Source organism: Branchiostoma floridae, chromosome 3 (assembly GCF_000003815.2).
Source record: "Branchiostoma floridae strain S238N-H82 chromosome 3, Bfl_VNyyK, whole genome shotgun sequence".
In the NCBI taxonomy this organism is placed as follows: domain Eukaryota; kingdom Metazoa; phylum Chordata; class Leptocardii; order Amphioxiformes; family Branchiostomatidae; genus Branchiostoma; species Branchiostoma floridae.
Window position 1 is genome coordinate 21380997 of NC_049981.1, and position 26119 is coordinate 21407115.

At 42.1% G+C, this 26119-nt stretch overlaps 1 protein-coding gene across 3 annotated transcripts in view; it reads right to left on the minus strand.

The window, feature by feature from the left end:
- Positions 1-26119, minus strand: part of LOC118412124 (adhesion G protein-coupled receptor L2-like) — a 64360-nt gene that overhangs the window by 8879 nt on the left and 29362 nt on the right. For all 3 annotated transcript variants that reach the window (XM_035814769.1, XM_035814770.1, XM_035814768.1), the window contains exons 5-22: positions 24244-24376; positions 23653-23837; positions 22614-22670; positions 20756-20869; positions 19006-19112; positions 18302-18550; positions 17043-17250; positions 15732-15887; positions 15070-15133; positions 14580-14691; positions 14130-14179; positions 12292-12415; positions 11289-11398; positions 10520-10619; positions 9346-9508; positions 5119-5188; positions 3998-4058; positions 3574-3659 (exon numbers count right to left, since the gene is read on the minus strand). In XM_035814769.1, coding sequence (XP_035670662.1) covers positions 3574-3659; positions 3998-4058; positions 5119-5188; positions 9346-9508; positions 10520-10619; positions 11289-11398; positions 12292-12415; positions 14130-14179; positions 14580-14691; positions 15070-15133; positions 15732-15887; positions 17043-17250; positions 18302-18550; positions 19006-19112; positions 20756-20869; positions 22614-22670; positions 23653-23837; positions 24244-24376 — 2149 coding nt within the window. The remainder of the gene's footprint in view (positions 1-3573; positions 3660-3997; positions 4059-5118; positions 5189-9345; positions 9509-10519; positions 10620-11288; positions 11399-12291; positions 12416-14129; positions 14180-14579; positions 14692-15069; positions 15134-15731; positions 15888-17042; positions 17251-18301; positions 18551-19005; positions 19113-20755; positions 20870-22613; positions 22671-23652; positions 23838-24243; positions 24377-26119) is intronic.

The following is a 26119-nucleotide window of genomic DNA, read 5'->3' on the forward strand; positions in this document are numbered from 1 at the left end:
GGTATTGCAAGATGGCGCCCACCATTTTCAGAGACAGAAAACTGAAAACTGAATGTCCACGTGACCATGGCCAGTACTAGCTGCGTCCAACCCGCCTTGGCGTGGTTTCTGCAAAGGCAAAGAGACAACACTAGAAGGGTAACATTTGCAAGCTAATAAATAATGTTAACCTTCACATGGAAAAGCCTAACATATAACTGTTTTTTCTTACTTTGAAATTCATCCCCCAGGCTGCAAACAAGCCTTCAATCCATGATGCTCTTTGGACATAATTAAACCAGTCTACTACTACTACTACTTCGACTTTAACACATTTATTATTTATGATGACCAGGCCCTCTGGCTCTCTGATCGAGTCGACCATGGTGTTAGGTACAGGGTCGACTCATCCTAAACCCATACCAGGGTAAGGATTGAGTTAAGATTAGGGTTAGAGTTAGAGCTAAGCGTTTTCTTGACGACGAAAAGTCTTGAAACAGTCCTTGACATTAAACCGAATTGCTCTGTTTGGCCAGAGGCCAAATTTTCCTGGTGCCGAAACCACGGGAATTCTTTATAAAGTTTCATTAAAACAAACTTGATATGTTAGTCTGACTGTACCGGCTTATTCCACCACTAGTGACTGGTTCCAAATCCAGTCGTGTTTGATCTAACGGTTCCTTTTTCAATCCCGACATGCCGCAGATGCCTGCTTACGGCTGTGTCAGCCGAGCTGTCGTTTGCCATCAGCTGGTGCGTATCAATGCTGTCACACGTCATCAGTCCTTAGCGTGTGGCTGTTATCAAATCTCGGCTCGCTCGTTAGCACTGTCTCCGTACGTAATGTGCGTTGGTGTACGCGACAGGGTGGGAAGGCTGGCTTGTGTATTGTTTGCTTTTATCAATAGTTAAGGCAAAGTCAAGTGTCAATAATACCTGGACATCTTTTAACTCTTGATAAAGTGTTATCTACATACCTACCAAAAATCACAAAGCACTGTCTGAGCACGTGCGTTTAGTTATATGCTGTTGACCTACATACAGACCCAAGTCAAGCAATCTCATACTCTTCTTGGCGAAGAGAATAATAACTTCCAGAAATTCTTTTAACTCTTGATCTGCAAGGATTCTCAGTTGCAATGTGTAGGCATTTAACGGTAGTTTATCTTTATCTGGTATTTTTAAAACACTACTTTAAGGATATCAAGTCAACGGACGGTGGTTTGAAATTCTAAAAGTATTCCAATTATTTTCAAAATTTTGCATGTTTAAAATGGCCGTGGTGCTGTTGAGTTTGTTTCCCCCAACACACCATCTTTCTTCCGGTACTATTTCACTTCAGGATAAATTCATTGCAGAACACATAGCTTCAACCTCCGTGCTCTTTAGTCATTCTAGTGAGCACTTCATCGTAGATTGCACTATGTATTTTAATGATAGAAATATCCTATCAATTTGAATATGAAGTAGATTCCTTCACTTTTAAGTAGCACTGAAAAATAGATATTCTTTATGCGTGGCATAAGTCGAATCCATACATACAATCCTACAGTTTCATTATTACCAAAAAGCGATAAGAAGCCGAACATGTATGCAAGACAACATGTGTATGTTTTTCTTTGTTAATGATATGTGTGTTACACTTTGCTTGTTTGGGTGAAAATGCACAGTAAAGTCATGTATGTAGCCTCGTAGTACCATTGTCTATATAGCTAGTCTAGTAGTAGTTGTTATTGGTCGTCATGCATTCTACCTTGTGCGACTGTTGAGCAATAAAGTCATTCATTTATCCATTCTGCCAAATCCTAAAGAAAAGTGAAAAAAACGAACCTGTATGCCAGAAAACATATGTCTGTTTGTCTTTGTTAATGATGTGACTTTGCTCGGTTGGACGAAAATGTACAATAAAGGTCCTCGTTCATTCATTCTGCCAACTAACCATCTCCCTTTCGAATGACGAAATAATGGCTGGTGGATGGTGCCGAATGAAGACAGAGCGATGTTCTGTATATAGCCTCGTAGCACCATTGTCTATATAGCTAGTATTTGTCACACATTCTACCTTGTGCAACTGTTGAGCAATAAATTTCATTCTTTCATCCATTATGCCAACTAAGGCCCCCTTTCCACTAGACGGCGATCGCGCTGCGCTCTCACTAAGACCTAAATAGGATATGTCTGACCTTCGCTTTCACACTGGGTATATAGTACAAAACGTGAACGTGTGACTGGGAAGACAACAAAACACACAAAGTGTGAAAAGATTCGTTTCTTTTCTAGAAAATTCGTTATGCAATCTGTCAAATCTTAGGTCACAGAGGGAACGCGGCCAGAGCGCTGTCCTAGTGGAAAGGGGGTATAACCGCCACCCTCTGAATGACGATATTATGGATGCTGGTGGTGCCGAATGAAGACAGAGCGACGCCATGGCTGCGTACATGTGCGTACACCGAGCCGTGACATCAATACAAAAGACCCCCGCTCCTGTCTATTAAGCCCCACTACTGTTAACGCCAGTTTGACCCTTGTCAAGGTGGCTCCAGATCGATGGAAGAGGAGAGAGGCCGGGTAAGAAGGTGTCCGGTTCTGCGGTGTGGCTCGCAAAGTATCTACCATAAGCAGGTCTTGGTTGCCTACTTACAATATTATCAGGTCGAGTTCTTTGAGTTTCCATAGCCTTTGATATTAATAGATTTAGGTATTCTTATGTTTTTTTGTGTCTGGTTCTGCGTTGAGGCTCTCGCAGTATCCGCCATAAGTAGGAGCGGCAGCTTTGGCTTTCCTACTTCATGATATTATCAGGCTGAGTTGTTTGGTGGATGCTGTAGTCTTTTGATATTAATAGATCTAGGTATTCTTTCTTATGGACTTTTGTGTCCGATTCTGCGGTATGGTTCTCACAGTATCTGCCATAAGCAGGTCTTGGCTGCCTACTTATAATAATATCAGTTCAAGTAGCCTATGATATTAATAGACTTGAGTATTATTTTGGATTTTTGTGGAGAATAGGTATCGGAGTAAGCTCGCTAGTACAAGCCGAGAGAAGCCGGGTAAGAAGGTGTCCGGTTCTTCTTTGAAGCTCTCACAGTATCTGCTATAAGCATGTCTTGGCTGCCTACTTATAATTTTATCAGGTCGAGTTCTTTGAGGTTTCCATAGCCTTTGATATCAATAGAATTAGGTATTCTTATCTTATGGGTTTTTGTGTCCGGTTTTGCGGTGTGGCTCTCACAGTATCTGCTATAAGTAGGAGCGGCAGCTTTGGCTTTCCTACTTCATAATATTATCAGGCTGAGTTCTTTGAATTTCAGTAGCCTTTGATATTAATAGATTTAGGTTTTCTTATGGATTATTGTGGAGGTTAGTTATCGGAGTAAGCTTGGTAGTACAAGCTATTCTACAGGCACTGGCTATTTGAACAAGGAGTGGAACTGGATTTTCTTTTTGTTTGTTTGTCACAGATCTGTATTTCGCTTTTTTATACAGCAAGTCTCTGTCTGACACTTTAAACTGTGTTATTAGGAAAGTCGTCGCAGATGTGACTCGACACTATAGAATACTAGTATGTGTATGCGCAACACAGGGCAAACTCACATGACAACTTTATTTGCTTGTTGATCCTTGGAGTAGGAACTTTCCACTATGTCCTTCATAGCAAAAATCAGAACCAGAGTGGTGATCTGAAAAATAGATATAATAACATATTACTGCATGTCTCCATATACTGCTTTAAATATCTTCAGTTATAGCTGAAGTTTGCAGGATTGTGTCAAATAAGAACAAAAGTTACGAAATTGATTTAGAATAAAGTATCTACTGCTAGAAGTGCCACAATTATAGCAAGTAAAAAGTGCTAATAAAATTGTGTAGCGATAGTCTACTGGCAATCTACCATCTACGTAGTGCGAGACATAGTATGTTCTTCAATACTCATGTATATATATATTCTCTTCAAGTGCAGTGGGTTAAATTGTTTCAATTTGAGGATGTGTTTATAAGCATAAACGCGGGTACGTACTGTGAGGATACCGAACACAGGACCCAGTAACATCCACACATGGTTCGATGAAGGCCAGCATCTAAGGGAAAGTCATACATGAAACATACTGTTCAATACATACATAACGTTATATACACACATAGTCTTGCTCTTCAAATGTGTTGAAGCATACACAGAGTTCTGCTTCCAGTATACTTTATCTTGCATCATGTCAGTCAGTAGCCTGGGTGCCATTCGGAAAGTAGTTCACTCCGATCCGGTGTTTATTATAAACTATATAAAGTCGCATCTAGCTATGACATTTATTATACACAGTATATACGCTCGTATCGCTTCTCTGCTGTCCGAACTGCTATCCGAATGGTACCCAGGCTAGTCAGTCAGGGCTTTTACATTTAAATCAGTCTCAGACCCGATAAGTTTATTTAATGTAAGGTTGGGTCGTCCACTCTCCTTTTAGCTTCAGGAGTCTACCAGCTGGTTCACTGGTGAGTAACGTGACCAGGAACACTTAAGGGACGACGATAAACCTAACACAACTTCAGGCAACTTAAGACAAATCTCCAATCAATTATAACCGAGGCGTAACAACCTCCATAGCTTAAGTAGAATCTGTTTCCATAGTGTGCTTAACGAGCCGGAAGACATTGATTTACAATAGTAAAAAGGGCCGTAGTCAATATTACAACATGGGCGAAATTGTTCAGTATCTAAAGACGGATTGGATATTGACATTTCTATCTTGTACATTGTTGAGGCTGTGGGTTCGAATCCGTTGATGTGACACCGGTCTTTTGCCCTTGGGAAAGGCACTTTACACGATTTTCCTCACTTCACTCAGGTTAAAATGAGTACCTAGTTTCGGCTAGGGTCGTCCTTCGGATAGGACTTCACATGGGTGTTCCGCGTTTGAGGAAAGCTACAACCAAAGCACACAAAACTTGGATACTTTGGTAAAAGAAACCACTGCACTTATTGAAAGGAATAGGAGTCCCTTCTGGTGTGATGCAGCTAAACCGTACATTTCAGTAAAACCTGTTTTGTGACGGCATATTGCTGTTAACCGGGTATGCAAAACAAACAATACAAAAATCCAAACAAAATTTATGAAGTTGGGACGACATTTTGATTTTACTTACAAATTTCCATCGTCGTAGTAGCTGTCCTGGTTTATCCCCACAAAAGCTGCCACCACCATCCCTGGAACAACTGGGGAGGAAAAATCGAAGTTCAGAATTCTCGTCCCGTTTATTTTTTTATCATCACGGCATACACAAAGATAGGACGTGAAGAACTAGTATGAGGACGCATTTTCATCAAAACTATCCATTTTGTAGTAAATATACAGGCGCAAATGAATGCAGCTGAAAATTACACACATGTCATTAGTCCGGCCTCTCACTACGAGACCGAGAGGAACGTTAACAGATTGTTTCAAACAGTTGCCACGATTTTACCCGAGACGTTACCACTTAGGACATCACCAAAAGATCACGTTTCTACTAAATCCACTCTCTATACAGAACGCAGGACAGTTCATGGACGGCTGCATTCAAAGAATAAGTCAAGCCCCACAATAATAAGCGTGGTACCGCTTAAAGTTGATTAGAATGGTGGCATGGACTCCATTACTTTGTTTTTTTATTTCACTGTAACTGCAATTAGCCTTTGGTCATGATTTTGCAAACGAATACCATATTATTGTTTAATGACCGTCTATTTGAACATGATGACCATAATGTTTACCCTTTTTTATTACTTCTGTAATATATAAGGGTGATGTGATTACGCCGGGATGAGATGCTCCAGTACTTGTTATACCCCCCTTTGCACTAGGACGGCGCTCTCGCCGCGCTCTCGCCGCGCTCTCTCTGCGACCTAAAATTTGACATATCGCTCAACGAATTGTATAGAAAAGAATCGAATCTTTTTACTCTTTCTGTGTTTCGTTATTTTCTTAATCACGCTTTTACGTTTTGTATGATATACCCGGTGGATGGGTCGCAGTGAGAGCGTAGCGCGATCGCCGTCCAGTGGGAAGGGGGCCTTAGTGACCCTGAACTACAGACAGAGGCTCCCCATGTCCTGTCCACGGTGCTGACAATGTGACAGTTCTGCATCACTCTTATTTTTAAACTCATCACTTTTTTAAAAATTTCTCATTGACAAATAAGACAGACGTAGTGGTGGCACACTCAAGTTATCAACTTATATTCACGCCACCACTAAACATATGTATGTATATATATAAGAACATAAACATAACTAAACTAAACGAAATACGCTCTCTTGTTACTTATCATGCGTTCTTTGGACAGTTTGTGAAAACTATCGCATCCCATTTTTTGTTCTCGTATTTATGTTCATAACACCTATCAAATCATCATCATCATCATCATCGGTCGGCTGCAGCGCAGGCGACTGCAAGCTTCCTCCAGTTCCGTTTACCGGCAGTGAGATGGCGAAACTGCCTGGGGGTGGTCTGGTCGTGATAAATACACCAACACGGTAATTTAATTCATATCTCTAACATTTTCACATTCAAAATCATTTACCTATGAATTCTATAATGTCCTTCTCCTTCAATTTCCTCTAATACACCGCTCACTTATCACCCACACCTTGTATAGCTTCTTAATTCTTAGACATAAGGGCCCAGCAGCTATTAAAAGAAAGATTCGAAGACTAGATAATATCCAACTAGATGCCTCACACATGTCCATTTTGCGGGCGGGGTCTCTGCGGTACTGACAGAGATCAGCTGAGTAGTTTGTGGCGAGGATTGGCCATCATTGTCGTCGTAAAACTGTTTGTCCGAATGATGAAGACGTTTTGATTACTTGACGCCGGGCGCCTTTAAGTGTGACATCGTGGCAGCAGACAAACTCTGAGTACCACACGATCAGCGCCTCATAAGCCGGGAGGCGCCAACCGCCGACCCCAGCCAGTAAGTGGGTGCCACCCACCACTCAATAGGTCCTGTGTCACTAAAGATGAACAAACCGGACGCTTAGTGAGGCCTTTTAAGACATCATCAGATGAGAGATAAGAGCGTCCGTGTGCAAATGTCAGGACTCAGGATGGGATTCTTCAGAAACAGCCCGACGGCAGTTGTGGATTATGCAGTACAAAAGTACTAATGATTTTCTTTCTCTGGGATAAAAAAGAAAGACCACTTTATCTGAAATACATACTTAGAAGGAGTTGCGAGGGTGCTTGATGCATGCAGAAAGGATGGTTGTGCACGACAAGTAAAGATTTGTGGTACGTCGTTCGTATATTCTTGTTATTGTCTTATCACCATTGTCTGAATCATATATAAACTGGTAAAGCACTGGAATGTGCTGAGTTGCGCTACAGGTTTGCAGCAATTTTGCAATAATGTTTAAAACGTTTTATTTAAATCGCAATTTCAGGTGGAAAAATCGCGCTGATTTGCTGTCTTTGCGAATGTCTCGTGCAATTTGCCGCAGTCCAGTGCAATACCTTGTACATGCAAAGCCAAAGGGATTTCTTTCATTGACTAAAAGTCCACCACAAAACAAGGCTCGTGGAGCTACTCATGCGCTTTGGGCTGCAGTATTGGATTCTGAGAAAAGATGTTTGTTTACCCTTGACCTGAAACGTTTTAGATTTTACCCCACAGGGAAGCAAATTCCGTGAAGTTTGTTGCATAACGATGTAGTTCTAGGAAAGAAGCTGTCGGCGTGAAAATTCATCACAGTCCCATAAGGTGGGAGGAAAAAGGATGCTTTGCTTCCGTGGAAGTGGTAAAACGTGTTCTTGCAGAGAAAGTTCGTTTGGGAGGCACAAGAGAACGAAGTTCTGCTGAGCATTTACCATGGAAGTAGCAACAGAATAACGCTAGACTTGCTACATTACGCCTTTGGAACAGGGGTTGTAAGGATGGCTTAATGACCCCATCTAGCGTCTTTTCACATTACAACAGGCGATAATTGTCGCTAGATTTATGTCATCCTCTCGGTAACGATTGCACATCCCGGAGAATTACGTATTCCAAAGGCGTGCACGATAGCTTGCAGGTGCTTTAAAAACAACCCATCAAAAGTACGATGACTCGATAACGCCTTGGCATTGCTTAACAAAATGGCGCTGCGAGGTGATGTCGGAGTAAGTGCTTCACCCGTGGCGTCTGTCATGTCATGCGCGCTGCAAGTCAACGACCGGGAAATTGAAGACAAAAATCACTTCTGTGCCAAATCGTGGATATTATCTGCATTCATTTTTTTCAAAGTACTGCTTTAAAGCTTTAGGTGAGGAATAATTGTTAAGCATAACAGATGAGGGGAACCATAGACTTGCGCTTTTCATAAATATTCTGATCTAATGTTCCGCCAAATGCATGTCTTTCTTCGTACTCTTCCAAATATCCACCATTGCTGGCGTACTTCTCTTTTCTTCTCAGTGACAGTGCTGATAAGTTCTTAGACTCGAATGTGTCACCATTGTGTTCATTTTATTGTTTGCGGTATGTATCTGATAAACAGAAGAGATTGAGATTGAAACACCACTGCAATGCTAAAGAAGGCTGCTATAGGACCCAAACGTATGTCAATCCTTCCGTGCACAAGACCAATCTACACATATCTTGACCGTGGCTGATCATAGCACCATATCTCAAAACAAAAGGTTCTAGATTCTACTGCAGTGCTTGGGAAAGCCGCCAGGGAGCCGAAATCTAATCATTTCGTCAATAGCACAAAACCTAGCCTGACTAAAATCAAGCCCCTAGCGGCCGGCCCTACAATTGCCGCTACCCATAGGAGGAGGGGGTCATTAAGCCCAGCCGGCGAGAGAGCTTGTGTAAACACAGGCTACACAAAACCTAACCAAACAAAAGTTTTAAGAAAATTCAACGGTAGCTCCTTGAAACATGCAAACACACAAACGGTATCCAAAACATAACCTTAGAATGGCGAAGGAGGTAACAATGATGCATCAGTAATTTTTCATGTGAATGTACATTACAGACCCCTTCGCGAATATGTAAATGGTCAATCAGAAACTTTTCTATGAGCACACCACAGACCCCATACGTACCACATCCCATGACGTAGTACCTCGCTATACATACCCATCCCATGACGTAGTACCTCGCCGTACGTACCCCATCCCATGGCTTAGTACCTCGAAATACGTACCCCATCCCATGATGTAGTACCTCGCCATACGTACCCCATCCCATGACGTAGTACCTCGCCATACGTACCCCATCCCATGACGTAGTACCTCGCCATACGTACCCCATCCCATGACGTAGTACCTCGCCATACGTACCCCATCCCATGATGTAGTACCTCGCCATGTGTACCCCATCCCATAACGTAGTACCTCACCATACGTACCCCATCCCATGACGTAGTACCTCGCCATGGGTCGCTGTTGCACGGCAGTTTCGTGCATGGCGTTGGACACCACCACGTACAGGTTGAAGGCTTCGTTCATCAACCACGTGAACATGGTCAGGAAGAAGTAGTGGATCAGAACTGCAAACCCGCGGCACACCAACTGGAGTGGAAACACCAAGCATACCGGAAATGTGCTGAATTGTGTATAGTGAGGTATTTTCGTAATATCCAAGCAGATCCTACGGTAGCATAAGATTGTATAAAAAGCTGGCAGAGGAGTGAAGCCTAGGAGTGTGTATGCTCCGGTGCCCGTCTGACTCCCTTTAGCCGGCTATACTCGCTCTGCCAGCTTTGATACTATCTTATGGCACCGTAGGAGATAAGTGTTTTGTGTCGAAAAAAATTAGGTTGGTAACACCAGTTCACCTTTATCCGTGGGGTAACCATTATCCGTTCTTTTTAAGAAAAATGTATTTAGGGATATCAAGTCGACAGATGATGGTTTCAAACTGCAATATTTTGAAAATAGTACAATTTCAAACTACCGTCCATCGACTTGATATCCCTGGATAACCTGTTTAGCAACACAACGGATATAGGTTACCCTGCGGATAAAGGTGACCTAATGTTAGGTATATGCAGATTCTCTATATTTTTTTCAATATCTTGGCCGAAGTTGTATAAAATGCATGTAAAACTGACATGTATCATATCAGGCACTGGCATTGTCAGCATTATATTGTACTTATACAGATAAACACAATACAAGTACATTAATAAACTGAACAAAGCTGAACGACGTATTATACACATGATTACATCAGCTGCTCAAACCATTTAATCATTAACAGAGTGTGAAAAACAGGAAGTCTACATGTACTTTGAATTTCTTCAAATAAAATTGTATGCCCTTTTGCCAGCGAAAGTATAGGGTCCGCAGGTTTTTGCTAGGATTGGTCGTTTTACCAATAACATATACTGATTTATTCCTAGACCTAACATCAGATATATTCTGAATGAAGAACTTCTATCATAGCGCAGTAATCTGTAGCTGTACAACAAATATCCAACAGCTAAATATTAGAAACTTATTTAATTTTCTAGAAGTTTTTTGTGATGGATTTACTAAAGCGTAGGTCATCTGATCTGAGTATTTGCCAGGTATACACACCATACTTTCTGTACGTTTGATTCCTATGACGAAGAAGAGATGCAGCAGTGTTATAGAGGCGGCCAGGTTTTTGTGGACTTCGACTGTATCTGCCTGGCACCTGTGTATGTGACATATCAAGGGTCAGCAAAAAGCATCTATAAGCACTTTAGAGATTCTACGTACGTGTGTGCAGCGAAATGTATTTGTGGGTAATATGTCAAAAGTGAACTCCCTAAGACATAACAAGAACAGACATTGTTGTGCAAATCGATAAATGTTCGAGACAAATTATTTAGAAGCTAGCCGCCTTCGCATTGTACATATTTCCTACAAAGACGTTTGATGCGCAAGCGCACTTAGAATCGTGAATAATTTTATTGGTTCTCAGCATTGCTAGTACATGTGTATGATTTTACAGCGACATCTTGTGATCTATGTATAAACTGCAGCGTAAACGACGCCAGTTACTGATTGTCCTTTGTTTCATTTTACAGATTTCTTTTGCATATTTCATCAATTCAACTTTAGGTGCGCAAACACTATCTATAAATCCATTTCAATCCAAGTCATTAATTTTTCTTACGCAACCCTCTAGTTACGGTTAAAAAGATAACATGTGCCGTTACATGAGTACAGAACTAAATAACTAGAACGCCTCAATACTACTAAAGTCTCAAGTCTACCAAAAAAACTACTGTACAGGCATCATGTTATTATTAGCCGTGAAAAAGTCAGCAGTTTTTGAACAAGAGACGATGTTTTGTTCAACTGGAAGTAGAATACGTACTTGTAGTAGTAGAACGCACAGAAAGCTCCGATGCAGAGCAGCATGCATGCAATACACCCCATGACCGCTATGGGCTCCTGTTCAAAATGGCGTTGGTACGATAGCCTCCACTGCAACACAAGAAAACAGTTTAAAGAAATCTACAGTTTGTTTTGACAGAAATTCATGAACTACAGATACACGTCGATACGCTTTTTATTTCAGTGCTTTTGAAAACATCCAAATTTGCGTTCAAAGGGTAAAAAAAAAATACGTAAGTACCATCCTGTTGTCCATTTACATTGATATTCAGGAGTATTGAAATCGTCAGCCGTTACCAAAATTTAATAGTGCACAGATAACGCAGTGGTAACGAAAAGTTATAGTACATTCCTTGATATCTAAAAGTATTGTTAGAATAAAAGGTATCTGCACTTGAAAATAGCAATTCGAGATAAGACAGATTCAACACATAAAACCACTTTATCGATCTCAAAACATTCTGTAGCAATCTGCACACAACCAAAATAACAAGAAGTATAGAATAGCAGCCTTATTCAGGCAACAAAAAGCACAGTATTTGTTTACAATTAGGAAATGTTGATTCAATTCTATGGATGACATCCTCTTGGAGTCCCAAAACTGATGCGAGCCTGTTTGGCAAAAATGTTGCCTTCATTGGGACATTTAAGGTTGGTCAAATGACTTAACACGCAAAGCATGGTAAATAGAACAATAGATTCTCCACTTTTTGTCTTTTTGTCATCATATTCTTCGACTTTGGAATTGATTTTTACGTTCTTTGTTTTCATTTATCTTTTTTGCACTTATATTTGCTCATTTCGCATTTGCTTTACACGATCTACAGTATGGTAAACTTATTTTAAACGCGCGCGCGGCGCGGATGTAGTCCATGTAGTGGAATCAACAAGCCATTTTGCGTCAGTAAAACAACAGTAGGGCACCAAAAGGAGTTGGGTATGGGAAGTGTGGGAAGGGGGGCAGTAAACAGCTAGTTACGCACATTGACATCGTACATATCTGTGACGACGGTTACTATTCCGGTCTTCCTGCACTCGCACAGAACTGTGTTGTACTGCCTTCTGACGAGCTTGCAGCCGTCCGCCACCCAGCGGTATGGGTGAAATCTGCAGGGGAAGAGGCAGGCCATTTGGGCAAAGGCATGCGTTCAGGGTTCACTTTTATGCACAGAGAACTTCTAGAGTTCGCCAGGCCATATAGGAACGGTTGGTTCCAATTTAGGCCGGGACCCCCACTTTACGTCCCTTCCGAAAGACGAAAGCAATCCTTTACGACATTCTCCGAGTCGAGCCTACCACGCACTAGCATATGAAACAACAGGGGCGTTAACCCTATTCAGACCGGGCTTTTTTGGTCATCCCTGGACCGGGGGGGGGGGGGGGGGGGGGTTGGGGCTTTTGAGGCCCTCCACTTCTAAGTCCTATAACTCTAACACGACGTGCCGTAGGGCCACCAAATTTTTAGGACATAATGTCGACATAACATCTTACACGTATTGGACGTTTGATGTTACGTTGACGTAAGATGACGTAATTATGACGTCATCAATTTGATTATATTGGCCGGATCCATAAAAAAGGGTATTCTCAGAAAACTTCAAGTTATGCTACCAAAATGAAACAACAAGTGCAGATAACAGAATAATAATGTTTACTACGACTTGTGTTGCCAATAGCAATATCAATGACGTGAAAATGACGTCATAAAATGACGTCATGCATATCTAAGATACGAGTTGGGCTCCACCATATTATATCCACCACCTTGAATTTTTAAAAATATTTTTTTTGCAACAAATAATCACAAAGGGCAATGAAAATAGACTAAATTCCTTCATTTAGATGGTTTGTGATGGAAAAATGCCAGGTAGTTACAAATTTTAAGGGATAATTAGCTTGTTATGCTTGATCTGGCCATACGGTCCGCCATCTTGGATTTTGGGCTGATGACGTCATCAAATTAACATAATTTATGCATATTTAAGTATGACAGATATGCAAAATAATATAAGATTTTATTTATGTAACAAAATAGCAGTAATATAGCAAATAAATGTAAAAAATACAATGCTAGAACCAAAAATAGGGATTTTTGGCAAAACTGCCTGTCAACAAACGGTTGCCATGGCAACACGAAAATATGGAAAATTTGTCAAACTTCGCAAAGTTGTTGCCAACAATATTTTAGGAAAACTCACCAAATTTGGTGGCTCTAGCGTAAGCCGGTCTGGCGTTATAGGACATCGAAGTTGGCGCGGGCCTCAAAAGCCCCCCCCCCCCCCCCCCCGGTCTGAATAGGGTTAAAACAGAAAGAAACAACATGCCGATACCCGGGATCGAACCGGGCCGGCAGATCGCAAATACAACGTGCAAACCGTTCGGCCAAAAGGCCATTTGGCGTCTTCAGTTTAGCAGTCATTCAATCCCACTGTTACACATATCTAAGACATGTAAAAGGCCTTTTCGTGGGAAGTGTAAGAGCGGTGAAAAAGGCAAGGTGTAGCGTTTACATTTGATCATCAGAGAATAATTTTGTCCAGTTAATACCCCTAATTTGATGTGGGCAGTCCTAAATTTGACTTCATCAGAAAACAATATGGCGGCATTCTTTGAAAAGTCAAAATCTTTTGCCTTCCCTTTTGGACACTTAACGTTGCAGCCTGCGTTTTATGACCTTTAATGACATTATGAAAACATGTATTTACATTTAATATCTTGAATATATAGAGTAAGCTGTCATTCTAACATCCGCATGATTATATCACCAGACGTTGTTTTAAGCTAAAATTGACAAACTGAATGTGACGTTACATAGACTTACTTGTCTCCTATCTGCAGCGTGAGACATCGAGGGTTGGAGACGTTGTAATACTGCAATGGAACATAAAAAAAAACTTTAAACAAAACACGCGTTTAGACCAAACACTCAAGGGGATCAGCCTGGACGTCACCACAACAAGTGGACGCTTGAGAACCTTTCAAATGGCACCCGCCATTTTTCATCAGCTCTGATCGCCACGTGACCTAAGAGAAGTCACGAGATCACGTGACACGAAGGTGCAATAGATGGGGGAGACGCCTAGACTTTAAATTAGGTAAAGAAAAATTATAAATAGTACACGTACATATGAATTTCATTACAGGAAAGATTTAGAACTGTTAATGAAGTCTTGTGGTAGCGTTATTTCTTTCAAGTAAATTAATGTAGACTTTACAGTTATAAATAGATATATTGAATGAAGGCTAATAAAGACTATGATAAACTACGCACCGTAGAGAGCGGTAATGTCACCAGCAGTGGTTCGGTGAGGTTGTTCATCTCCTGTTCCTCCAGAACGTACGTTCCGACCATGGGGGCGTTGATGTTGGCGTCTTTAGAACTCCTGTGCGAGGCGTCAAGAGCAAAGATAACTAAGTATCGACATGAAAACTGTCAGTACAACTTGTCATTCGAATCTGACGAAAGCTACAATGCAGAGGGCCGAAAGTTCGGAGAGATACCGATGTGTTGGAACGAAAAATAGATGTTTAATACTAGGAAGTCAACATTTGCTAGCATCTACATCTACATCTACATGATACAGGACTCTCAAAGTGCCTCATGGCACATCGCGTCCTGAGAAACAAAGTGCATCTAGTGTGGCAGGTGGACGTGGTGCGAGAAAAATTAGTAGACAAACGACGAAAAATGAAGTGAATGAAATGCAGCTACATAATATTCATACCAGGCGTGGGTAAATATATAACGGAAGTGGTGTCACCTGAAGTGGTTGGGTAAGAGCCTGACGACGGTTGGATAGGCGACCTGACCCAGCCCCACGTACTCTGTTCTTGACAACCGGCAACACGTGGTGTGAGAGTGAGTCAGAGTTATCAGCAACCAACAACGGTTAGGGCGCGGTCACATAGGTAGTGCGATCGCAGAACGATTTTGATTTCCTACGACGATCTCACGACCTTTGTGACCGCGCCCTAATGTATATCTAGCTGTTACAATTAACAGTACAAAAAATTGATTTGTCTGTCTTCATTGCTAGACGACCTATGGATGAATGCGCAATGTGTCAGCGCTTTCCGTACGTCAAATTTATCAACAGCTATCTAGGAGTGACTAGTGTCTATCAATCTAGAACTAAACTGTAACTTCCAATACAAAGGACTCTTACAGAAGTCCCCCTGTCTCTGGTGCTGATCAACAGCCACTATAACATCATTGTCACTGTCCCTGGTACTGAATTACGGTCACTCTAGATAGTCCAAGTTTTCAACAGTGTAAAGCTAAATCTCTCTATGTAGACAGTTACAGTGCGAAATTCGTTTCATAATGTCTTCTACGAACATAGATGCAAGTTATAAGTGTCTAGTTTGTCCCCAGAAATACACGATTTACGTTGAAAGTAGAGGAAAATGACCAACTCTGCACCTTGTCTCGACACGTTGAGATGAGCTCGCACGTCCGCCGCCAGCCGGGTCATGTCGTCCACCCTGCCGTTAGGGAACACGCTCTTGGCGTACCTGCTCCTGCCGTTCAACGTCATGGTGGCTGACACGTCCCGCTGTAACACCTGCACCGATACCGCTGGAAAACAAGTTTGGTGGGCATATCAACTCCTGTTGGAAAACAAGTGGGATGAGCATATTAACTCCTGTACCTATTTCTCCCGTTCAACGTCATGGTGGCTAACACGTCCCACTGTGATACCTGCACAGATACGGCTGGAAAACAGGTGGGTTGGGCATATCAACTCATGTACCGGTTTCCATACCGTCCAACGTCATGGTGGCTGGTAGGTCCCGCTGCAACACCTGTACCGATACCACTGGAAACATCTTGGGTGGGCATATCAACTCCTGTACCTGCTTCTACCGTACAATGTCATGGTGGCTAGTATGTCCCGCTGTAATACCTGCACCGATACCGCCGGAAAACAAGTCGGGTGGGCATATCAACTCATGTACCTGTTTCCATACCGTCCAACGTCATGGTGGCTGACATGTCCCGCTGTAACACCTGCACCGATACCGCTTGAAAACAAGTGGGTGAGCATATTAACTTCTGTACCTGCTTCTATACCGTACAATGTCATATTGGCTGATATGTCCCGCTGTAACACCTGTACCGATACCGCTGGGAAACAAGTGGATTTCGGAGTGAACATATGTATGAAGTCTTGTAACGAGGGTATGCATCTATTTACGATACTGTCGCATTATTTGCAACATTATAATCACCGTAATTAATCAATTGTTTGTACGCTTGCATAATTATATCCGATAATATTTTTCATCAGCTTGGTAAATAGCAGAATAGCAACGTTCTTTGTTTTTCACCAGTAAGATCCACAGAAGCTGCCAGGCGAGTTTTCAGAAGAGCTACAGATACAAAAATCTCACGACGCTGGAAACATTCGAACATCGCACGACGACTTTTACCTATTATTTACTTTCACTTATCATTAGCAGGCGGTTGTCGCAGTATGTGTTAACGTGTATCGTACGATATATGTGAATGGGTCTTTAGTAAGATTCTCATTAATAATAATCTCCAGGCAAATTTACCAGTGGCATAAGATAGTATCAAAGCTGGCTAATAAGTACAGCTGGCCAAAGGGAGTCATCAGCCACTGGTAGCCAAACACACTCCTAGGCCGGCTTCACTCCCCTGACAGCTTACAGGCTACCGTAGGATCTGCTTGGAGATTAATTTATACACTGTAACCACTCAGTTACTCACCGAAGTTTTTAAACGTAAGTTCCACCGATGCGTCATTTATCTTTAAGTGGCCCTGCTTCAGATGGAACTTCATACTGTCCGACAGGACCCTGGCGAAGTTCCGGACGATGCTGATGAGTCGGACCGCCTCCCCTCCCACCGGCTTACTGTACTCCCAGGCAGGGTACTTGTCCCGGCGGAGGATGTTGTCGATAATGTCTGCTATAACCTGCGGGAAGGGGCAATGGTCTAGTCAAGGCAAGCATTCTTTGGTTGCGAGTTCGATCCACGACCGAGGCACACTTAAAGATGGTATCTTACTGCCTTTGGGGCACCGGTGCGGCACTGCGTGGTTCGAAAGATTCACCTCACAAAGATTACTCAGCGAATTTCAAAGATAAAGAACAAGTTTTATTACGTTTTGTGTATCATTTTGTGTTCTAAGTCATACTTTTACGTATTACACAATGTCTAAATTACATAAAATCGTCGAAAATAAAACAACAGTGCCGCAGTGAACCAACCCCTCATGATCAGTTCCGCACCGGTGCAGTGAGATACCACTTTAAGAATGGCCTATTTCGCATAGCTCTCAGTATCTGGTATTGAGTATTATACGTACTAGTAAACACACACATCACAACCAGTGAACTAGCCCCTGCTGTAGTGACCGCACAGATTGCACCATCGCACAGAGTGCAGGAAGGACTTCAGCTAACTAACTTATAACCTACAATTGAGAGTGTAGACAAATTTGACTACATATCGAATGGATAAATAAATGGTTGAATGGATGGATTGATGAATGAGCGGATCGACTAATAAATGGATGGATGGATGGATGAATGAATGGGTTGATGGATGGAACCATGAATGAATTAACCAATGGGTCGATGTATGAATGAATGGATGGATGAATGATTTCATGGGTGAATGAATGAATCAATTACCTTCATTGTAACATAATTACGAATACCATGTGGTAGCTAACAAAACTTCTCGTGGAATCTGGTGCAGTCCTGTGTATTATCCACTGAAGGCGTGGTCACATACAGTAGGTCGTGCGATCGTAAATACATTTTTTGGACAGCCATGCATGTGTCCTGTAAAGTTAAGCTGCACAAAAGGCTGTCCTATATCCTTGATGGTTGTCGGTGCTGTCACAGCCTGCCTGCAAAATGGTATGGCTATGGCATAAAAATCGTACACACGTATGCAATGATTGCATTGCGTCGGCGTATGTGACCACGCCCAAAAGAGCGTTTTTATTTCCTCGTTACCTGAGCGAATCGGCGGGTGTCGTCCCATTGTGGATATGACGTGTTGGGAAGAACGCCGATCGCAGCTTGTTGCATGGCGTACTTCAGCGCCCTCTGCTGGAGCTTGACTATCATTGCAAGGTTGTCGATATCCACGGAAATGTCGAATATGTTTCCCGTCTCCTCTTGGGAAAGGTTCTGTAAGACTTCTGCATAGCCGGGAATGTAGCTGCCATTGACTTTGGTATTGCTGAGGAGTACCTTTTTCACCTGGAATTAGATGTCTGGTTATTACTATACAATACTGCACTACACTATACTACACTACACTATACTGTACTATACTATACTATGCTATGCTATACTATAATGTACGTTGCTGTATTATACTCTACTATACTATACTATATCATATCATACTACACTGTACAATGTACGATATTATATTATAGTACAGTATACTGCACTGTACTGTTCTATACTATACTATAGTATACTACATTGACATGCACTACACTATATTACACTACACTACACTACACTATACTATACTATACTATACTATACTATACTATACTATACTATACTATGCAAAAATAAACTTTTCTAAACCATAAAGTTTCAATTTGCGAAAAAGATGATTATATCATTATTAGTAACCTAGGATTGACTCTATGAAGTTCAACACGACGATGGATATTTACGAGTTGACAGCTGACTTGTACCTCTGTCCTGAGATCCACCCTTGTTGTTCCGATACAGTCGGATAGCTGTGGCTGCTCCCACTCTCCGTCTGTCGCTGTGGTCCGGCTACACGTTCTGTTCGCGTACCCTACAACACAAAAAAACACATCAAAACATCGTGTGGCTCAATCGGCGGTAAGGTGTATGACCCAAATCCCAGAGGTACCTGGTAGGGGTCCTTCCCGATGTGAGTGGTTCAAATTCTATAGTCCCATGGTCGCTGTATACAGATTGCCATTACAGACCTTTGCGATTTAGCCCCACCAACTGTAAGCTTCTCGCCATCCGGTCGGCCCAACCAATAACCAACCAACATGGATTCACACATTGTTTCCATTTATTATATTATCTATTCAGTTTTACCATACTTACCGAAATGAGTGATATATAATAGGTGACTATCACCTTTTCAAGATGTCAACACGGAGACCAGATTGTAAAGTTTGATCCACTGACACCGGACTTCGTTAACTAGTGTACGTGGTGGGATTTTTAACGTGCTTGAGGTGTTCCTCTGCCAAACACAGGAGCTCCAGTTAACGTCCTATATCCGAGGGACGGCCCTAACCGAAGCTTGGTCCTCATTTTCACCTGAGTAAAGTGAGGAAAGTCGTGTAAAGTGCATTTTCCAAGGGCACAACATTGGGGCACATCAGTGGGTTTTTCTTTACCCGGGACCTCTGGGGTTTGGGCCGAACGTCTTTCCGGTTGCGCCACACGATGCCACGTTGAATACATGCATCTCTGATCTCCAAGATTCCAGATTTTGGAATGGGACTACATACCGTTTCCTGGCTGCCCATTTTGTATTGGTATTTTGTGCGTTGACTACACTCCACCTTGTAGCCAAGGGCTTAATTGATGGAAGCTTATCATTGGTAGGGCTGAATCGCAGGGGTCTGGAGAAGCTATCTTTCGTTTATTTATTGGTTTGGCTGTTCGGCACGTGCAGCCAAGACTGCCCAACTAGACATTGGCTATCACAAAGGGCAAACCCTGCTGACAAATGCAGAGATGATGTAAATGGCATTTGACAAGGACGGACCACTTATCAATAGTTTGAGCGCAATTGCAGACGTTAATGGAAAATAAGCCAGTAATGTAGCATAGAAATGGGTCTTCCATAGGTAGCATTGAAAGGGCTCTTAACGTTGTAGATAGTCCGATTTACTACATTGTCCGATTTACTTTAGCTGTGGTTCATTGCAAAGCATCTGGCATAATCCCAACTCACTCGCAAACCTCTATACGCCCGGTGATGCCTGATGGCGATTCTCTACATCACACTTCGTGATCACATACCAACTGACGAACTCAGAGCTAAACTCGGTATGGTTAAGCAAGCCATTGTTGAAGACATTTGGATAAGAAGGTTAAGGTGGTCAAGGCCCTTAAGGTGGTATCATACTGAACTTGGGGTACCGGTGCGGCACTGCGGGGCTCAAAAGATTACTCAGCGAATTTCAACGAATTTTCTTACGCTTTGTATATTTTGTTGTCTTCTAATTCATACTTTTACGTATTAAAGTATATACTCAATATTCAAATTATTTTTAAAAAATCGCGAAAATAACACAACAGTGCCGCAGTGAAAGAACCTCGCAGTGCCACACCCGTGCCCCAAGTGCAGTGAGATACCACCTTAAGGCTGGGTGTGTGTACATCAAGGTATTATCACACAAGCAAAATTTAATATAAGACTCATGTAATGTTCAGCAGAGCGAGTCTAACTTGGATAGTCCCAGGACGTGTCCTGCGCTCCCGGACAGACGATGCTCGCAGTCTTGCCAGCCTGGGTGCGAGGCCACATCAGATTGTTGTTCAAGTCCGCGTTACACTGAGGCCCTGCAAAATCACACAAATGGGGAAATGTTATTACTATCACTAGTCACACAAAAGCTCATTTTATGAATAATCCTACATTTTCATAATTGGTTTACACTTCCTTGTTTACTACTTGTAACTTTCAATTTTAACTTATATCCATACATTACTCCCTAAATTTTGTTTGATCTATTAAGTGTAATGTGTTTTCATTATGTTGGCCACTTTATCTAGAATCCGTACTTGTTTTCTTTGTTTAATCTATATAAATTGTAATAAGTTAGTAAAGGGAGGCCTTCGTATAAGCAGAAGGTTTTAGCCTAACTTGGACTGTTATGTTTCTTTATACATACATATCGTTGTCATGTATCTATTGTTTTTTTTTCTTTCAGCGAAAAACAAATTATACGCAAGCGCATTGGTCCACTATTGAAACATCGTCGTTCGTCGTTCTTTTCTGCCGTATAGACTTACACTTGACATATGAAGACACTTGGTAGGGTTAGTTAGCCAGGGTACCGTCCGGGTAGTAGCTATAGTTCGCTCCTACGTTCGCTTCTGATACCCGCGAAGGATCCCAGACGGAACAGCAGAGAAGCGACTGTATATTGTGTATAATAAACGCCGGAGCGAACTACTTTCTGGAAGGTACCCAAACTAGGGGTGAGTTGTTATGACCAGGAAAGTTCACGGTTGAGATGACAACATGAATTTGCATGTTTTAAAATCCTATCGGATACTTATTGCTACGTTGATGAAGGTCAGACATCAAGGTAATAAGATACACTATCTAGCATGCGTGCATTTACTCAAGCAACTGGACGTGATTTTGAATATGAATGTAGAACGTCGTATCCAGTTGCTTCAGTAATTGTTATTTCTGCAACACATTTTGCTATTAGTTACCAGTGCCTAGAACACAGAAGGCAATTGTAAAGCATAATTTCCACGCAGAATAAAAAATGGCACAAATTTGCTCCCGAATATCAGCTTGAATATTGAACAAGACGCATCACATAATCATCATCGTTAAATGTACCTTCTATTTTCAAATCTGGAAACGAAAATGCCGTTTTATTTTATCTGTCATTTTTTTGCATAGCCATGATAGGATTATGACGTTGAAAAATGTCTGACCACACCTAAAGGACGTCATCCATCGATCTTCCTTATGCAAAACACCAAGATGACGTCATAAGCAAAACTGGGACAGCTCATTGTCTATTCTCTTACAGGAGCCGATCTTTTCAGAGACAGATGCGTCAGCCTGGAAACCCGGCCAAGCGGGACGGATACATGCACCTGTTATCACCCACCATCCAAACGCCTATTTGCCCACACATGTACCGAGCTTTATCGATCCCTACCGTAATCATTAGTCAAGAAAAAAATCGATATCGAGGATCCGCTCCAAGGAAAAATTAATCTCTCCAGATGCAGCTTCCATGTACCGCGGAAACAAGGAGGTTTTATCAAGTGGAAACCACTGCTACAGGTCGAGATATAGAGATAGGTGCTTTGCTGGAGGCATGTGGAGAGACAGTTGTAGGTTCTGCACGGGTTAGACTAAATAATCTAATCTTTATCTTTAAACTTATGCCCGAAGGCTAGCTACAAGGGAATACACAGATACGATAACGTGGAAAAGTAACTAAAATGTGTGCCCGATAGATCTACCTGATTCTTTACCAGGGTCGAATTTTCTGCATCGTTTTATTGCGTTTTACGTAAGAAATTCATTGAAAAAAGAAATACGAGAACTTACCAATAGTGAAACTGCAATATTCATTGCAAGACTTTTTTGAATCCGCCTGACATCGGTCTGAAATAGGAGACAACAAGAAAACGTGGTGTCAGAACAGCCAGGTCTTCCCAATAAAAACGCCCCAAGGAGCAACGATATTAATTCACTTTAGCGAGCTATTATCGTAAGTGAATGAACTGTATTCTTTTCCCAACTGAGCTAAATACACGTCACGTAACAAAAGACATATACATATTTACAAACATACCAATGCTGTTTTGAGTATCGTGGACTAGCATATAGCTAGATTCGACTTCTTCTCGGTAACGGTTCAAATGTAGGGTTGTATGGCTGTATGTCTAGCTGTAGTAAGTTCATCAAAACGCGTAAGGGTAAGTGCTTATCATTTGTCTTAAGTGGTGAAATCAACTTTCTGTACCCTTTCCTGCTGTGCCCGTATACATGCGCATATATAATGTTCTATATGCGGGTCCAGTATCTTAATGGGCTGGGGGCATTTCTCCCCTAAATCTGGCATACCGCAGCAAAGCGCATTGATTGGAGAGGCAAGCAAATCTGCTACAGCAGCACAGAATAGGTCAAGTTTTTCTGATCTGATTAATCAATTAGGGGGTTAAATTGGCAAAAATCTCAGTAGTACAAGGGTTAACTAAATACGACATTCTCTGTCATTTCAAAACACTTTCTCCATCATTAACATACACAGTACAATCTACGATTAAGTGCGCTCAATCTTCTATACCGCATTTGAGGTACAAAATTGAAGGCTTGTACATGTATTGAGCTTAATTGTCATGCTCAGTCAACCATCTGAGATGACGCCGTTTACGATTTCAAAATAAGTAAGTTAAGTTGTGAATTGTAGATTCTAAGTTTAATATCATAGTAAATTTTGTAAAAAAAGTGTTGCTTTGATTCCGATGATTTTCAACGACTAGTATGTAATGGCCATACCGCAATTCAACTCATGACTATGTCTATGGGTTGCGTCTACGGGTTACTATTGACGTGACAATGTGACCTACACGTACGTACTTACCATAAACTCCAGAAGGCCACCTGAGGGTCATGGCACCCCTGGTCCCTGCCCGGAAATCCACCCAGCTGGCGGCGTTTCCACACTCTGTGAAGGTGCAGTCCTTCCATATGTTATCCAGCCGCGACTCGTTCAACACGTGGTCCCAGATGTTGAGGTGGCTGATGTCACCCAGGAAGGTGGAGTTCCTGTTGATGAAAGGTCACCATTACGCACGTGTAGTACTTGATTTGTTAAAAACAGCCGTTTCCTTGTGAAATGTTGGCATTTTTTAGCTGGACATTACAGGTAACTGGGTTTTGACTATTTTATTTTGTGAAAACCTAGGCTTTTAGCTATGTTTAGGGGTGTCCTGGGCAGTCTAAGATATATGTTTTGCTGTCCTCCCTGAATATGTCAAAGGTCACCAGGGTTCATTCTGCTCCAGTGTTGACTTTAATGCACCGGACGGAATGACCGAAACATTCTAGACAGACAATATAGAAGTCAAACTTTGATGCCAATGTGAGTTTCAGTTCAGTTTACCACCGACTAAACCTCAGGTAGGCGACTTTCTATGTATTCTAATGAGAGACTGTTTTGGTGGCCTTTCACCTGTTGAAGTCGTGCTCTTTGTTGTTCTTCTTCTGGCCCAGGACCAGCTCCCCGGAGGAGGGGATGGTCTGGTCGATGGCCAGGTCGTGTCCGGACTGCTTCTTCCCGTCCCAGTGGATGGACCACATGCCGCCTGCAGTGGGGACGAAGCAGGGATGGAGTTAACGTGTATATATATGCGTCTATCTATCTACTGTATCTGTCTATCCATCTATCTATCTATCTGGTCTGGTTTATGGCTAGGCCGTGTCCGGACTGCTTCTTCCCGTCCCAGTGAATGGACCACATGCCGCCTGCAGCGGGGAAGAAGCAGGGATGAAGTTAAAGTCTGTAGATATGCATCTAACCAGCTAGATAGATAGACAGACAGAGGGCTAGATAGCTAGATAGCTAGCTGGATAGCTATCTATAGCTGGATAGCTATCTATCTAGATATCTAGCTAGTTACACAGATGGATATCTAGCTAAGTAGATAGGCAGGCAGATACGTAACTGTTTGTCTGTCTACCCGTCTGTCCGTCCATCCATCCATCCATCTATCTATTCATTTATATATATATCTACCCGTCTGCCTGTCTATTCATCTATCCATCCGTTTATCTTTCTATCTATCTATCTATCTATCCATCCATCCATGCATCTATCCGTCTGTCTATCCATCTATCTACCATAGTCCTATGTACCAATAATAACACACGGTAGATTACAGGCAGTCCTCATATTGATCTAAACCCATGAGTTCCCATGCGGAACTGCCTGCGGGTTATATTATGAACGTTAATGATCTGTGCATCTTGCGCGGATGATGAAAGTGCTCAACTAATCTGGATTCCAAAGGTTGTACATTTTTCTTATTACAGGGAAGCAACGAGTGGTATGCACATCTGCTGGCATGATAATGCTAGGAGAATTTTTCTAATCTACCACAAAGATGCCATAGGCGTACGGAATATTTGTAGTAGATAAGGACATTTGTAAGCAAACGCAGAACGTGTCCCTCTCATCATGGTAGTTATGCAAGGTCAGGATTCTGTTTCTGTATCTTTCAAGTAACTTTTAGCTCAATTGGCAATGTTACCATTGAAAATATACATTAAAAATGTACACTCACACACACACACACAAAGGGTCCACATTGACAGGGATCTACCCTATCTTAGACTTTAGGATTTTCTATTTTAAAGAAAAAAACAAGAAGGTTTTGACCCATTTGGGGGGACTGTGGTCAGTCCCTAAACTGACGTCATCAGAAAACAACATGGCGGTATTGTTTGAAACTCTTGATTATCGTCCAGTGGGGTCGTGTGGCATAAAAAACGGAATGATTTCCAGACGGGGCCGTCCGATGTAGCAGTAGCGACCCGGGGCTTGCTGGGCTTCGATCCCCAGACGGGGCCGTCCGATGTAGTAGGGGGCTCAGAACCATGTGGTCCTGTCATGTCACCGATCTTGTGCCCTCGGGAAAGGCACAATGGGATTCGAACTCAGGACCTCAGGACGCTGCCGATTACGCCACGCGATCACACACACTAGACACAGTGGATAACAACCCCCTGGTCCTACAGCCTCAAAAGGCTATGGGGCCACCTTCACCTTCTCTCTTTCCTTTGTATGTAGCACTGTTAAACTCCTAATTTGGGTTCATTGTCATGTTGTCCTCATATGTCTTAATTATAAAGTACATAAAAAAATCGTTCGACGACTGTTCCCACGTCGTAAATGCCCCTCACGTATTGTAAAGCCAAGTCCAATCGGTCAGAGACACGCGAATCGATATAGTGGCGCGGTTGCTTTCGTACCCGCGTAATTGCTTTTGCCTCCCGTCGCCTTCGATAATAGATTTTTGCGAACAGTTCGATAAGGTAAAGGCCCCCTC